This window comes from Castor canadensis, chromosome 1 (genome assembly GCF_047511655.1).
Source record: "Castor canadensis chromosome 1, mCasCan1.hap1v2, whole genome shotgun sequence".
Lineage (NCBI taxonomy): Eukaryota > Metazoa > Chordata > Mammalia > Rodentia > Castoridae > Castor > Castor canadensis.
This window is the reverse complement of record NC_133386.1, coordinates 53340958-53358250: the sequence shown is the minus strand read 5'-3', so window position 1 is coordinate 53358250 and position 17293 is coordinate 53340958. Positions and strand designations below refer to the sequence as shown.

The window sequence follows — 17293 nt, the reverse complement described above, 5'->3', positions numbered from 1 at the left end:
GGGTTCTCTATTTCACTTTGGTGTTTATACAGTGCTTCTATGGTTTACTTTATTTCTTCTTTTGCTTTTTCAAATTCTCTATTTTTGTTGTCTTGGAATTTCTTGAGTGTCTCCTGTACCTTTTGGTTGACCATATCCAGTATGGTCTCTATAAAATTCTCATTGAGTACCTGTAGTATTTCTTCTTTTAGATTATTCTTGTGGGCTTCATTGGGTTCTTTGGCATAGTTTATCTTCATTTTGTTGGAGTCTGGATCTGAGTATCTGTTTTCTTCATTTCCCTCTGGTTCCTGTACTAATTTTTTGCTGTGGGGAAACTGGTTTCCCTATTTTTCCTGTTTTCCTGTCATTGCCCTTGGTGTTGTTATTGTCCCTGTACTGTGTGAAATTAAGTATTTTCCTGCTTGTAATAATAGCACTAGTGATATTTAGAATGGAAGGGTGAGAGGGGTGGAAAGCAAAGAAGTTAAAGGAAAAGGGAAAAACAAATAAACAAGTAGAAAAAAAACAAAATAAAGAAACAAACAAAAAAGGCTCAAAGATATAAACAGGGAGAGATAGTGTACTAATCAACCATAAGCTGAAAAGGCATTAGAGAGACAGAGAGTGGATTGAAAATAAAAAATAAAAAGAATAAAGATAAGAATAAAAATAAAAAATAAGTAAATGAAAGAAAAAAAAATATAAAAAATCTACAAGTTCAAATGCAATGAAGTTTCAGTCTTTATAATTTTGGTGTTCATCCCTCAGCCTCCAGTCCTGGAGATGGTGCCTCAGATGTTGTTCTGTAGTTGTCTCATCAAAGGGGAAAAATAAAATAGAACAAAACCACACAAAATAAAACAAACAAGCAAACAAACAAAAAACCCACAAAGTGTCCCATGTTCATATGCAATATAGTTTCAGTAAGTTTTTCAGCATGCAGGTGTAGTTCGGTTGTTTTCTCATCAAAGGTAGGGAGAGAGAAAAAAAAGAGTCTGGAGACAGGTCTGTCAATGGCTATCTGAGGCTGTGGCTTGCCTGCTCGCTGCTGTCAGCCTGCTGTTACTGGAGGAATTATTTATGCAGATCTCAGGGGTGAGCTTAGTACTCACCTGGCCCCACAGGCTCTGTTTACTCAGAGTTCTCCTGTGCCTGAGCTGCTGCTACAAGCTTTCCCCTTTCCAAGCACACTGGGGGAGGTGACACTGCACCCGCTTTCTCAGGCCTGCGTGTTTGTTTACAGCTCATGTGGGAAGTGTGTCTTCCCCCTTCTCCTGTGGAGTTTTCCTCCTCTGCCACTCTCACAAGCTTTCCCGCTCCTGGTTGCTGGGAGTGCGCCCCTGCTCCCACCCTCTCCAGCGAGGCCCGGCTTGTTTATTTACAGTTCCCGGAGGGATTCCCCTCCCCCACCATTTGGTGCTCAGGGCACCCCACTGTCTTTGCTACATGTCTTTATTTTTCTTATTGCTTATTACTCAGTTTCTCTTTTTTTCCCTGGGTGGGGGTCGGTCTGTCCAGGGGGCTATGCTGATCTGGCCCAGGGTTGTCTGTGGGAGTACTGCGTACCACTTAGCTCACCTTGTGGTCCACGTCTTCCCAAGCCGTCTGGGCACGGGCATCTGGTGGTGGCCTGGGGGCCCTCCTGGTTTCTCTTTTCAATGTGAAATGGAGATGCTTTGCGCAGGCTGGAGGTGTGGAGTGGTCAAAGTTTTGCCTCTTCTTGGTGGCCTTGCCTGCAAGGTGTGTCTCCAGCGTCTCTCCAAGATTTCACTTTAGGAGGCAGCTTTCTGCTTCCTCCCTCTAGCCGCCATCTTGGAATCCTCAATTTATTCCTCAAAGGCAATCATCGTGACCATCAAAAAAATGCTGCACAATGTCCAGAATGCCCCTACACGGTGAGACCCGCCTACTGAGAACCCATGCTGTGGACACCGGAAATAGAATGGAAATCTGGGGCAAATGTGGGAGAAGTTTAAGCCATGGAATCAGTAGGGCCTGAGGAGTAAAGAGAAGGGACAGTCTATAATGTTGCTCTGACTCCTGGCTTTGGAGGCTGGGGAGCTGTGGATCCTTTAACACAGTAGACACAGGATTGGGTTGTAGGAGGTGAGGAGCTTGGTTCTTGTTTTTTTAATCGAGCTTCTCTGAGGCACTGCCAGTTAAGATGAAGTGAATTGCAACTCTGGGCCTGAGGAGGGCCAGGCTACTCAGTGTGTAGATTCAGGAGTCACTGGTAAACGGATAGTAGTGAATGAGTTCCCAGGGCTGGTGGAAGAGTGGGAAGATCAGAGGGTTGACCCCAGGTGAACTGTGCATGAGACAGTGTGGAGTTGAGGGCTTTTCATTCACTGCACATCTCCTGCTATTTTTCTCTATGTCAGGCCTGTTCCAGCAAAACCCAGACAGGCCTGAGGTGGCACTTGTCTCTGACCTTCCCACAGAACCCTCAATTCTAGACATCCTGTCAGTATGGTTAGGTTCCCAGTTCTCAACAAATTACTCTGAGGATTCCATGTGTATTCTTCAGTTCTTGGCCACTTTACCCCAGCAGATGCCAGACACCTACATGTTAGCCTGGTAATAACAGACTGCAGAGCACAACTTATAAAATACTTTCCATATGCTCTTTTAAAATTTATTCCTCACACCAGTCCTGGGAGTTAGAAATCATTATTCCCATATTAAGGATGACAAGACTCAAAGATGGTTGTCTAATGCCATCCGGTCTTGGGTGATAGAAATGGGACTCAAATTCCACACCCTGTTAACTGCACACGTCACCACCTCTCCACATGTCACCATTTCCCCCCCACACCAGACAAACAATTAACTAGACTTTATGGAACTGTATCCATTCAAGTGGGATGAAAAAGACCACCTCACTCTTGCGGATGACCAGAAACCAGGTCAGCATGCCACCTCCCTCTAGGAAGGGGCATGGCAGGGCTTCCATTTGTATGAAAGTCAAAAACAAACAAAAACCAACAGAATATCTCTTACTGGTGTTTCCATTTGTGGCAAAACTACAAAGAATAGTAAGGCATTGATTAACATAAAATCAGGACGAAGGCTCTAGGGACCGCCAGGAAGGGAAATGCCAGGCCTCGAGGGTGCTGGTGATATTCTGTTTCTCAGGCCAGGTACCTGGGCTTGTGTGAATCCTAAAACCAAATATGTGGATGGTATGTTTGCATATAAACCTGCAAAAAAGAAACAGCTGAACTGCTGCCTAGGAAGTGATACGGTATTTGCAGAAGTGGAGCAGAAAGGGGAAAGAAAGTAAAGAAGGCCAGAGGCTGGGATTCTGATATGAAACATGGTGGTCAGGGAAGGAAAACAGAGCTGGTGTCTATAGCCCAGATTCTAGAGTCAGACAGATGTGCAGAGCCTAAGGTATCTCTTAGAAGCCAGTAGGTAGGATCTATGTAATGTCTTAAGGCTTCAATTTTCTAAGCTATGAAACAGAAACAAAAATAGATTCATCCTAAGGTTGTCAAAGGCATTAAGTGACATAAAATACATCGCACCCAGTGTGGTGTCAGCCACCTAATTCCTGCTCTTCCTTTCCTTTTTCACCATACCTTTCCCTCCCTCCATACCCGCAACTTCCTCCTGCACAGCTCAGGCTAAAATCAGCCCCACTGCCCTTCTTCCTGTTGAGTTATTTATAAATAACTCTGGCCACCTGGGAGCTGCAGAAAAGGAAGGCTGTTGCCCAGGGTTTGGACACTGGGCCTGTGGTGACAGACTCCTGTGGCCTGTGAATGGTGGTCTAAACAGTTCATGCCCTGGATACCTTCTTCCATTGCTGCAGGAATTTTCAGCCCCGGCCTCGGAGTTTGCTGTCAGCTGATGGAAAAGTCTTCCTCAATTTATGGTTCATACCCCATCCTTCTGAAGTGCTGATTATGTTCAAAACTCTGCCAGAAAAGGTTTGTACTTTTTTGTGTATATCACAATGAAAACTGGCTGTTTTCTGTATCTCATAGTTGAAACACATCAACTTGAGAAAACATCTCTCTCTTTTTTTCCAGAGATGTCCAGTAACTGTACTCTTCACAGTTCTTAATCCTTTCACCTGTTTTATTATAATTTTTCTTGGGCCTCATTATTTCTGAGTTCTGTTTCTCTCTGGTCAGTAACGAACACTAATATGGTCTTCCCACATTCCTTATTAATCCTCGCTTCCCTGCCAAACCCTTCAGTGAAATCCTATCTTGATGCCCTGATGCTAATGACAGGTAGAGGTCACACTTGCAACTCAGCTGGTGACTGGGTTTAGGGTTTTTGGCTTTGCATTTTTGTTTTAGACAGGGTCTTACTATGTAGGCCAGGCTGGCCCAGAACTTAAAATCCCCCTGCCGAAGCCTCCCTATTTCTGAAATTATAAGTATGCACCACATATCTAGCTACTGATTTTTGAGGAGCTGTTCTATATACTTAACTTACTGATAGAGAATAATATTGATAAGCATAAAAAAGTAGGCATAAAATATGTAAGTTTTTTTTTTTCAGGCTTTGAACTCAGGGCCCTGTGCTTGCTCAGCAGGCACACTAACACTTAAGCCACACCCCTAGCTCTAGCATTTGTTAAATAAAAATGCAATGTTGAATATGGCATTTGGGGACTATTCTGATTTTTTCTGTGAGAATCTGTTCAGTGATAAACATCCATGCCTTACTTACAGGTATTCATTCAGGACATGTGACTGAACTGCCTCCCTGCTATGTGTGTTTATGACCCTTGTAATTCATTCGTGGTCATACAAACACATTTGATGTATTCATGGCCACCTGTGTCCCTAAGTAAACAAAACACATTGTATTAACACTCTGCAGGATGTTAATACTGCATCCAAAAGCATGACCAAGTTCACAAATGAGTTTGTTGTTTTCTTTGTCAGATGCTATCTGTGTACACTGTGAAAATGTGTGTTTAAATACAGTCAGCCCTCTCTGTACCACAGTTCTGTATCCATAGAGTCAACCAACCACTGATCAAAAATATTTGAGAAAACAATTGCATCTGCACTAAACATTTACAGACTCTTCCTTTCTTGTTATTATACCCTAAGCAATACACTACACCAATATTTACATAGCATTTATATTGTATTAGGTATTATAAGTAGTCTAAAGATGATTTAAAGTTTACAGGAGGATGTGCGTAGGTCATATGCAAATACTGCTCCCTTTTATGTAAGGCACTTGTGCATCTGCACATCATGCTACCAACAGGGGTCCTGAAACCAATCCCCAATACTTCAAAATAAAAAGATATTATCCCTAATCTGCTCAAATGCTTTATTTGCCTCTTAGAAACATACTAAAATTTATTTCCTTGTGTTGATTTTGCCCACAGGCAGCTTTTAGAGCCTTAAAGCTAACTCTACAGCTGATAGCCTCTCTCCACGACATCGTGGCCTATCTTTTCAGTTTTGCTAAACTTGGCAATTGTCCAACATGCTTTGACTTTCCTCTGAGTCCTAATCCTTTGAGAGCTGACTGGGGAGGAACTGAGGGCATTGGTAAGTGATTCACAATAATTAAAGTCACCTTTCATCTTCCGTTGAAATTCTGTGAAGCTCTTACAGTTAGAAAGCCAGAACTATAATATTCCCCCATCAATGACAGTGATAAGAAGGGCAAAGGAGAAGTCCCTTCAGATACTGTTGCCAGCAGGCTGGAGCCTTTGATCAGAAGACTTCCAAATTATTTGTGTGCCACAGGGAAGAATCCATGGCAGGACACCATGGCAGGACGCATGGGTGTAAATGGAGTTTGTTAAAAGTTAGGGAAGGGAAATACAAAGAGTGGGCGCAGGTGGAGTCTGCTGGCAGAGAGAGCCTGCTTCCCTTCTCCAGGTGCTTTTAAAACTTACACTGACCTATGGGAAGGGAGGACCAGGTGATTTCCATCCGATAATCAATGAGTGGGGAGGGCATGGGTGGTTCCTGGCCAGGTGAGGGTGGTCCCTGAGCCAAAGCATGGTTACTCTGAAATGTAATGTTTTTCTACGAGTCCCGAACTTTCCCTAATCCTAGCCTGCCTCAATACTGTCTCTTAATATCATGTTTACTTCAATGACTTCTCATTTATAGACTAAAATACAAAGGGCACTGAGTCAGTAGTCAGAAGACCCAGGTTTGACCCCTGCCACTGCCCCTTGGTTACTAGATGCTAGACACTTTACTTCCTGGGCCTCTGTCCATCTGTAAAATGGGGGTGCTAATACCTGTCTCATAGAGATGTTCTCTGAATTGAAACCTATATAAGCATTGTAGCAGGGTATACAAGGCTGTACTAAAGATTAGCTTTCTTTTGTTCTCTTTTTCTTCCTGGTCTTTGTGGACTCTCATGCAAGGTCTGAGTCAAGCCCTCACTGTTAAGAAGCTTGCAGACAGCCCCAGTTAGCTAGCAACACCTTAAAGTCCTGTAATAAGAATGATCGAGGCTTTAGTTTCCTGTCCCGTGCTAATCAGTGAATGCTAACTCAGCACCAGATTTTAAGAAATAGAATATCTTAATATCTTATGGTATTAATAAAATAATAACTACTATCCTCAATAAGATACTTTAGTATTAACAAGATACCACTTATATGTAGTAAGTGGGGTTTATCAGAAGCAGAGAAATTCATCTTATTTTAATAATTTGACTCCCATTCAAAAAGTCACTAGTCATGTAACTATTAATCAATAGCAAAATTTTGTGACCTAGGAGCCAGGGATTCGAAAGTAGGAGATGGGCCTACGAAGTGAGGTAATCAGCCTATTTAAACCTAATGATTTTAAAACAAATGTGATGTGATCTGAGTCTACTCCCTTCTGGACAGTGCATAAAGGAAAGGTACTTGTGGGAGACCCGAAGGTCTGCATTGTGCTAACAGACACTGAAGGACTCTAAACCTTCAGCGCAGGAAGAGGGGAAGGGCAGGACTGGTGATGTGGGAGGAAGATGGAGGCCTGGCAAGGGAGGAAGCACAAAGAGGGGTGGCTCAGTGCCACCTCAGCAGAAAGCACAGAGCTTTTGCAGACTGATGAGATCTCGAAAAGACCAGCAAGTCTTCAAGATGTGCATCAAAATATGGAGAAGTGTCAAAGCACCCACAGATCCTTTCCTTTCACTAATCTGGAGACTGTTGGGATTTACTCGGAAAATGCACTAAAGCACTCCCAGAGGAGCTGCTGGGTGCTGGGCTTCTGATACGGGACAGGAAAAGGAGGATGGACCAAGAAAAGTACTCATCTTGTCCTTGGGATGGGGAAACAGAAACTGAGAGCCAGAGCCACGTTTCCAAATGGTGAGTCACTGTCCAGGAAGTCCTTCAGCAGCTGGGAGTAAGGCGTGCCCCTGGCAGAGCCTGCAGGCAGGTGATTAGGAGCACTTGCCCAGCTTGGGGAGGAGTGGACTCGGATCAGTGGAGAAAACAGGAGGAACAGTCCTGGCAAGACAAAAATGACTTTGGCAATGGTGACAGTCAGAGCTGCTCATGGCCAGCCCAGAAAATCATCAACCAAACCACCAGTGTGGCCCTGAGAAGCAGCGGGGAAAGAGGTTCATTGTTGAGGACCTAGGATTCAGGATGAAGGAAGCTGGTTTCTTGATAGTTATATGCTGTAAACCTGGAAATCACTGAGCTATGAGGGGTTCGGGCTTTCCAAAGCATGCAGTTAGAGGCGCGTACCTTGGTGTGTTGCAAAGAAAATGTTTGTGCTCCTGGGAGAACGTGCAAAGTTTTGCATGCTCTAATTTGCTGAAACTAGATAAAGAGTAAATTAAACTAAAAAGAAAAAAATTCCACTCTAAGATAATCATCTTTTTTTAAAGGCGAGGCTGCTAACTTCCTGGCACAATTCCCAGAGGAGGAAGATGAAATGAGAGTCTGTATCTTTAAGCCATTTCAGGGCTATTTGGAGGCAGATAAAATTACTTTTGTGGACTTACATGTTTTAAAATATCTTAAGAAGAAATTCTCAGGATTTCAGCTTTTGGTCCTCCCCCTAGACAGAAGGAAGCAACTCTTGGACACTGAGGACCAACTCTGTGGATCCTGCCAAATTCTCTCCTTCCCTGAAAGGCAGCAACTCCCTCTGGAGTGGGTGGAGCAGAGGATGTAATGAGAACACAGGAGTTTACACTGAGCTGCTTTGTCAAGAGTCAGGAGGCCACTTAAACCCCAAATACAACACATGGGATTTAAGATTGTGCGAACGGTCAAGACAATCTAGGAACAAAGTACCCTGGCTCTGAGTCTTCACACAGAGATGCCGGAGGCCCCTCTCAACCAATCTCTCTCTCTCTCTCTCTCTCTCTCTCTCTTTCTCTCTTTTGTTCCTCCTTCCCTCCCTCCCTCTTTTTTCTCTTCCTGTCTCTCCCTTCCTCCCACCTCCCTTTCTCCCTCTCTGTGACTGTCCAAGCAGACCCTCCAGAGGAAAGTCATGAGAAAATGCTCCTTTCCTGATGTTTTCCAGGTCTACCCCAGTGCCCCAGTGATCACATGCAAAAGTGTACGAACAGCACAATAGATGTGAAAAAAGGAAAATCGTCTAAAATCCAACCACTCTAACAAGTGCAATATTTTTGTTTATCTTTACTCCCTTCTAGCCCTTGCCAGAATGCACTTCACACTTACATTTCACAGCGCTTTGATCACAGTGTATATTAATTTTACATTCTCCTTTTTTCATCGTCATTGGGGATGGTTATGAACTTTTTGCCTGGTTGCTACTTAGCCTGACAGAATGAAGTGCTGTAGGCCAAACACACTACCCCTTAAACAAGTGAGGCTCAGTGACCACCCCTTTCCCACCAACACTGCAAAGGTTCTTGTATGATTGCTTTCGTGTTACTCCTCTTCTGGTGCACACAGTTAGCAGGACCATCAGATTAAAAGCAGTCAAAAATTTTGATGATTGGTCCCAATTATTTGGGCGCTAGAAAGAAATCCAAACCATTTTTCTGTTGTGGGTAAAACAGCAAATGGATCTGAAATCTGCACTGCTCATCTTTCTGTAAAGCGAAGAGAAAATGTTACAAGTATTAGCAGCCATTCTCAGAGCTATTCAAGCTCTCACAGACAGCTTCCCACTCCCACAGTCCTCTGCTTTCCTGGTGGGTAAATGCTAGAGGAAGCACAGTACAGGACTAGGTGAATGAAGAAGATTACTTGGGTCTGGATAAGCTGTCAAAATTTTATTCCTAAAATGACTAGAATCTCCTAGAAGAATAAAGATGTGTATGTATACTTGGTTTGCTTGGTCTTGAGGAAGGCACAGCAATGAAATGAGTGCTGGTTTATAAATTTTAAAAATTTCAAGTCCCTAATGGATATACTGAGGACTATACTTTCCCATTCCTTGTCATTTCTCTTTTTTTCATTCTGTGTTGTAAACTTGAAAACTTTCATTCAACAGCATGTTGTTACTGTGCTGAAATGCAAAGCAAGTTTTTAATCTTCCCAAGGGAGAGAGGAAGGAAGGAAGGCTAAATCAGATCTTGAGTTCTAGAGCATAGGGCTTTGCTGGTCTTGCAAAACATAATTAGTACCTGCACAAACAAAGAAAGGGAAGTCTGTTTAGGGGACAGGTCAGACAGAGATGGGGGTGAAATGAGGCCTCACTACAGTAGCCAGAACAGCCCATATTTCACATTTTCTGACTCAAATATGGTCCATCTCCTAGGGTCTGAGCTTCATGAGCTGCAGAAAATGCTGGACGGCCTCCAGAGCCCACAAGACCCAACCCAAGTGGTCCAGGTCCTCCTCCTCCGCAGGGAGGTGATGTTCCTGCAGTTTGATGCTGCGGTGAGGCATCTCATCCGGTAAGGGCGGAGTGCTATTCCTGCCTGGTAAATTCTGCTGAGCAGGTGTTTGCTGAGTAACCAGCTAGGGAGGCCACTTGTGGCAAGATTAGATAGTAAGCTTAAAATAGTCAGGGGCATAACCAGATCCAGGACACTGGCTACCAAATGTGTCCTGCTGCAAACACCATCCCTGTGGCATCTGTCCTAATAGTCCTGGTTTTATTAAATGTACTTTCAAAACAGTTTATATAACCATCGCTGCTTGCAATGTTAGGTTGTTTCATTGGGAGCGAATTTTTTATACTTCTTAAGATTATTATTCCTAAGAATTTTGTTTGTTTTTTTTCAACTTTACCTTTTCAAAGACACAGAAATTTCACTATATTTCCAGAGCTAAGGGAATCAGCTGCTAGAGTTAAATTCAGAAATAAACCAATCTACCTTTGACCTTGTGGGAATCATCCTATTAAGTACGCTGCATACAAAAGAATGTCTTATTTGGTTAATTAATCATGATTCTGATGGGATTTGGATTGAGTTTGGATTAAGATTCACAATGTTTTCAGAATAAATTTTATATGGGAGGGGAAGGGAGTTGGGCCTGAGTATCTCTGCTTATTCTTAAATTGTCAAAATTCATTCACTTCTGTTGGTTAATTCCCAGTGTATTTAGACACCACAGGCATTGGGGGAGGGTCTGCACCTGTGGATTACAGCTGTTTCCCACCCTTAGCACTAGGAGTCCATCGAGAATGGAAACATAGGGATTGTACTGAATGTGCTCTATTTTTCTTTTTCTACTCTGTATTTTCTTTGTCAGGGGACTCTTAGATTTAGTATATAAATTCCAAAAAATCATGTTAATTTGTTTTCTATTTATTTATTTATTTTTGTCAGTCAGCACTGAGGTTTGAGTTCAGGGCCTCATGCTTGCTAGGCAGGCACTCTACTACTTGAACCAATCTGCCAGTTCTTTTTTGTATTGGGTATTTTTGAGCAAGGGTCTTAACTTTCATTTCGCCTGGGCTGGCTGAACCATGATCTTCCTGGTTTCTGATTCCTGAGTAGTTAGGATTATAGGTGTGAGCCACCAGAGCCTGACATTTTTATTGACAGCTTCCTGAACTGTGGCTTAGTGAAACAGGTAAAATATAAAGACTCTGACTAATTATCAAGACGGCCATTCAGTAGGCCTCTGAACACTGAAAGCCCAGTCAGGATTTTAAGGGATTTATACATGGTGTAGAAACAGGAATATCGTCCCAGCTTTGCCCAGGTACATGCTGCGGTAATGGAGGGCATCCTGTGCTATCTGCTTTCGGTATCTTTTTCAGAGGGACACACCCAGATGGCACACCCAGGTGAACCCTTCATTTGTTGGCACTTCACTCCCTTTTGTCTTCAGAGTTCTTCAGGTTGAGTGTGTTTGGAACTGCACAGCTAGTAAGCAGCAGACCAGAATTAGAACCTAGCTGTGTTTAGTTCAAAGCCCTATAACTTACGGACTCTGAGCAGCTGCATGAAGGAAGGGGACTCTGCAGAGAAGGCAAAAGGTGGGAGGAAAAAAAAGCTGAAAAATAAATGTCATCCCTCTCCATCATTTTCTGTACCACTGAACCCTCAAACAAAGGAAAGTCTTGAGTAATCAAGAGAGACAGGGAGCTTAGGGAAGTTTCTTGGACCTTCTTAGAGCTCATCAAGATTGAGCAAATAGGGCTGTTTCCCCTAGGGAACCTTCTGTTTACGTAGACTGAAGGCTTCTCCAGAGTTCGAAAAGAAAGACCTGAACTTGAACCTGGAATGAGAGCAGCACACTTCCATAGGCTGGGGTAGGGGGAGGGAGTGACGGAGGGGAAGGAGAAGAACATGGTGTGAGATCAGTGGGATAACAGGTCTGCAGAGTCTCCAGCCTTTCACTCCTCTGGCTCTCAGAAGTACCTTGAGCTCAAGCATGGTGGTGCACACCTGTCATTTCAGTACTGGAGAGACTGAGAGAGGAGGATTCCAAGTTCCGGTCAGCCTGGCTTACAAAGTGACACGCTCTCTCACTGTCTCCAAAACAAAAGGGTTAGAGGTATGACTCAAATGCTAAAGTGTTTGTCTAGCATGTTCAATCCCCAGTACCAGAAAACAAACAAATAAAAACAAAAGTACCTTGAGTGTTGCTAACAGAGGGGCCAGGCCAGAGTCCGCCATCTGAGAGGCTCAGTGGGATGACAAAGGGGCTTATGAACCACTTTCAAGATTTCTAAAGGAGTGATGAAAAAGACACATTTGCCTAGAGGCTTTGTAGGTACAGAAAATGCCACATTTCCTTTTTTTTTTCTTTAAGCTGGAATGATAAGAACAGCATGAGATATGGGAGAATGGGAACTTGGCTTTTGTTGAATTACCACCATGTGCCAATTCTGTGGGATATGAATTAGCTCACCATTTTTACAGATGAGGAAATAGAAATTCAGAGAAGTTGCGTAACTTACTTAGGCTCATGTGGGTTACTTTGTAGAACATGCAATCATACAGTCTGTCTGACTCCATAGCCTTGCTCCTTCCTTTCAACTGTGTTTCTCCATCCCTTCCTACAGCTCAGAGCTTGGACTGGAGATCAATATAAATTTGATATAAAATAGGAAAATACTTAATAAGTGTTTGGTAGAAAAATCTTTCGGAGGAAGGGGAAGAAATGAAAGAGGACCTAGAGCTAAAGATGTTGGGTGTCATCGTGAGACTACTTTGTATAGCATTAGCTCCCCAGTTCCCTAATAAGCAGTTGTGGTAGAGGGGAGGTGATGAGGAACTTGGAAAGCAAGGAAAGAGACAGTCCACTCTTTGATCAATGGGGTTGCCTCTAATCTGACTCTGGTCTCTCAGAGGGTACATCATGCTCTTTGATTCTGTAGCTTAGAGTGGCAATCACATCTATAGCTGAGCTGTATTGATAACTTTTTAGAAGGGAGAAGTACTGGGGTGTGAACTCAGGATTCCACACTCCCTTGGCAAGGCTCTATCACTTGTGCCATACCTCCAGCCCTGTTGATGGCTTTTGAATAGTCTCCAAGCATCCATAAATAAATAGACCTACTGTATGAGTTCATTTTCTGTTGCGAAACAGACTGGGTATTTAAAGTGCCTGGGAGCTTAAAGGAAGGTCATAAGCAGCTCTTCTTCACTGGGCTGTGAGAAAACACATGAAAGATATAAGAAACAGAAGAAAATGCTTGTGTATCTTTTGGGCAACTCCAAGCTCCATCCTTGAGTTATCATGACAAATCAATCGTTTAGGGTTGGAGCTGTAGCTCAGTGGTAGAGCACATCTCAGCATATGCATGGCCTTGGGTTCCATTCCTAGCACCAAAAAAAAAAAAATCATAGATCAATAGTTTTGCTCAAGGTGTCGTTTAAGTAGTAGAGCCCTTGCCTAACAAATACAAGGCCCTGAGTTCTAAAACCCAATACTGCCAAATAAATAAATGAAGTTTTATCCATTGAGTACTCAACTATTTTTGCTAATATTCATTAAAATGTAAGAAGTTTTTTAAAATTAGGACATAATAGTTGTACAGGGGGGATATATTGTGATATTTACTGTAAGGAACTGCCAAACAGAGACCACACCATGTGTAGAAAGGAAAGATTTATTGGGGCACAGACTGCTGGGCTGACTGTCTCAGGTTCAGAGTGCAGCAGCCTTTCTGCCCGCCCTATGGACGTCAGGGACCTAACATTTACATATGTGTTTATAATATATTAGATCTTAAATCTCGTTAGATTTACCCCCTGCATCAACTCTCCTTCCCCCCCAAAAAAGGGTTTATATACTAGTAAAATTGTTCCATGAACAAATATAGAGCTCCCTTTATCTGTCTTTGAACTTAAGTTTCTAAGTTCTTACTTTTGCTGATGGCAAAATATTAAACTTTCCAATGTCATGCCATTTACTCACACCTGGAGCTTAAAAGTGGTCAGCTTGGAAATTTAAAACCAGTTAATTCAAGATTCTCCCCTTTACTCTTTGTTTTTTATTATCTCCTACTCACTCTGTTGGTGAAGAAAGGGTTCTACTCTCCATTATAGTGATGGCTGAACACAGCACTCAACAGGGGAACTGATGTGATCAGCAGCAGTTTATTAGTCCCAGGTCCTCATGGCCTGGGAGAGGAGACACTGAAACATGTGGTGGGCCACTTGGGAACACAGTGAACACACAGGGGCAGAGGGAGGCAGGCTCTATAGTATCAAGAGGATGTACTACTCCCTGGTCCCCAAGGAAACTGGCAGGAAACTGAAACTGCTGCTCAGGGATAAGTGGGAAGAGCACCTAGTCCCTTTGACAAGGAGGTTGTTTGACCAGGGAAACCTGACCCTGGGGAGGAGAACTTAGGGTTAGGCTGCTTGAGTTCCGTCTGATTTTGCCAGATGTCAAGACAGACATCATAGTGGACCACATCCTCTCCTTCATGCCTCTCGAGGGAGCTAAAGAAATCATCCTGGCAGCTGGGGAGGCGCAGCCACTTTGCTCATCTCTGTTGTGGGTTAGCAGTCTGCCCCAGATCTCTGCTGGTTGGCTTCCTGTTCAGCACCCCACCTGGCACTCACCTATGGGACTCAAGTACTCCCAGGTCTGAGAGTCTACAGGTTTCTGGAGGCCACCTTGCTTCTGTCAGATTGGCATCTCCCTTAGCCATTGCTAATCTCCTTCTTTGGTGTCTGGACCATACCCATGGAGGAAGACTCAGGTCATAGGAATCTTGTGCTCTGGGACAGCCTCCCCCAGCTTATTCCTACTCAACACTTTTCCTAAGCATCCTTTAGGGCTAAACTCTAGAAACAGTCTCCTTCTTTGCTAAACTCTTATTTCCTTTTGGGCAAGAAAATCATCCTAATTTATCATGCATACCTCCTTTTCTCTTGCTTATGGTATAAATTTCATGCTCTAGTCTTCAAGATTTATGGTTCTTGATATGAAAAGCCAAGTTTTATTTAAAACAAAACAAAACCATTCTTTCTCTAACCCTTGGCTCTTATTTAATTTAAAATTTGGTTTTATATATCAAGAATTATTAGAGTTTTCCCAGAAGTGGCAGGGGGCGGGGAGGAGGGAGCCCAAATAATGTATACACATGTGAGTAAATGTAAAAACAATTAAAAAAAAAAAAGAATTATTGTCCGTGCTATTGGCTTTAAAATAGTCAGTTCAAACTGGGTACCAGTGGCTCATCCCTGTTATCCTAGCTACAGAGATCAAGAATATCATGGTTCAAAGCCAGCCCGGCCAAATAGTTCACAAGACCCTATCTTGAAAATACCCAACACAAAAAAGAGGTAGCAGAGTGGCTCAAGCAGTGGAGCACCTGCCTAGCAAGTGTGAGGCTCTGAGTTCAAATCCCAGTACTGCTCCCCCCAAAAGAAAGTTCAACAAACAATTGAAATCTTTGTTCTAGAGCTACAGGTATCATATTTGATAGCCACATTTGGCTGTTTCATTAAAATTAATATTAATTTAAATGAAATAAAATTTTAAAGTTCAATTCCTCAGTCACAGTAGTCACATTTCAAGTGTTCAACAGCCACGTGGCCAGTGGCTTGTACCGATATAGAGCATTTCCATCAATGCAGAAAGTTCTATCAAACAGTGCTAGTTTAAGGGAGTTCATTGTATACCTGTCTGAAAGTATCGTGAAGAAACCCTTTATTACGTACAATTGAATGTGTGCCAACAAAAAATAAAAGCAAAAACCAAACAAACGAGAAAAAAAAACCAGTGCTAGTCTAGAATGTACCAACTTGCCCTGAGGGCTGTGAACTGTGAGAGTGAAGGGCAGTGAGTAAGGGCATGGGGGGGGTGGTGTCGTTGAGGAAGAAATCCATGACTGTCTCAAAATGTTACCTTGCTACAGTAACTTTGAAGAAAGTTTTGAGGTTTAGAAGCTTAAGTAACTGCTTTAAATGAAATCTCCCCATCCCCACCCCATGTTTTGGTAGAACATTTTTGGCAGCTGGAAACCTTCCTGCCTACCAATCTGTCACAGAAGGTGTATACCATGGGTTGCCTCCACTGAGCAACTCTCTCATGAAGAGCATTTTTGCTTCACAGTTCAGCCTGCCCCAGCCACTGGATCCACAGGGCCTTCAGGTAAGTTTTAGAGGTGTTTTATACTATAAAAGGCATGTTGTGTGTAGATTTTGTCACCTTGTTTCCATTTGCTTTAAATTTTGCAGGCATCTTGATGCTTTAATGCCTTAGTCTTCACTGACCTTCACTCACACAGGTCCACCTATTGGGCCACCATGACCACCTGTTATTCCCACTGGGACTCTTTTCTGCAAATGCTCAACAGTCTGCATGGGACAACAGCTCTTCTGCTCACACGTGGTAGCAAACCGAACACTTTAATCTTTTTCTTTTAATAAATAATGATAGCAATTATAATTCATAAATTAGGTCAATAGCTGAGTTTTGAATAGCCCTGGTTACAACATGTCTTATCAAATGCAGGCCTGGCAACTACAATTGCTCCCAGGCATAAATGACATCCACCTTCTAAAAAGGGGTCAAAGTTCAGGAAAGCCAGAGATCAGACTACTGCACAGTCAGGGCAGCACCAGGTCAAAACTTATCTATTGCTTAAGAACAAAGCTACTTCCCTGCACACACACACACACACACATTTTAACATGTTAAAAAATAAACATTTATTATCTCTCAGAGTTTCTGAGGATCGGGAAGCCAGGAGCATCTTAGATGGGTAGCTCTGGCTCATGGTTTCTCAAGAGGTGGCGATAAAGATGTTGGCCCTAGGCTGCAATCATGTCGGGGCACCTCTGGAAGAGAATCTGCTTCCAAGCTCATTCACATGGCTGTTAGCAGATGTCAGAAGACCCACTTCCAAGGTTATTCACATGGTCTTTTCTACAGTTTTCTCGCAATATGGCAGACAGCTCCTCTTGCAGCAAACAATCCCAGAGAAAGCAAGAGAGAGAACACAAGGTGGAAGTCTCAGTCTTAGTATTACCTAATTTCAGAAGTACCGTCCCATTACTCCAGCCATTTGGTTCACTGGAAATGAATCACTGAGTCCAGCTACATTCAAGGAGAGGAAAGTTAAACCCCGTCTCTTGATGGAAAGAATACCAAAGAATTTGTGGATATGTCTTTAAAATCACCTTGCAAGCCCAGGATTTTGCTTGCTTTCTAATGACTTTACAAATATTGTAATTGAGTGAAGACAACATGAAGTTCAAGCAAGGTCCTCCACTTCCATGCTACACAATAGTGACACTTGACCCAATCCTTGACCCTCATTTAGACCCAAAAGACAGAGCTGGACAATGACCATTGGGTCTGCTCTCAATGCCTTACCTATGATGAGATAAATGCAGGTGTCCTGGCTCTCTGCTACCAAAATCAGTTTAGTCTTCAGGAATGGACTGAAACCAGACCAGATCTAGAAATATAGAATGGGATCAGCTAGGTAGGCCCCCTGGATAGAGGACTGCACATGGTGTC

The 17293-nt window shown here is 43.0% G+C and overlaps 1 protein-coding gene across 1 annotated transcript in view; it reads left to right on the top strand.

The window, feature by feature from the left end:
* Window positions 1-17293, top strand: part of LOC109694757 (uncharacterized) — a 191067-nt gene that overhangs the window by 114313 nt on the left and 59461 nt on the right. Inside the window, exons 28-31 of the mRNA XM_074066695.1 lie at window positions 3797-3914; window positions 5345-5510; window positions 9666-9804; window positions 15769-15919. Coding sequence (XP_073922796.1) covers window positions 3797-3914; window positions 5345-5510; window positions 9666-9804; window positions 15769-15919 — 574 coding nt within the window. The remainder of the gene's footprint in view (window positions 1-3796; window positions 3915-5344; window positions 5511-9665; window positions 9805-15768; window positions 15920-17293) is intronic.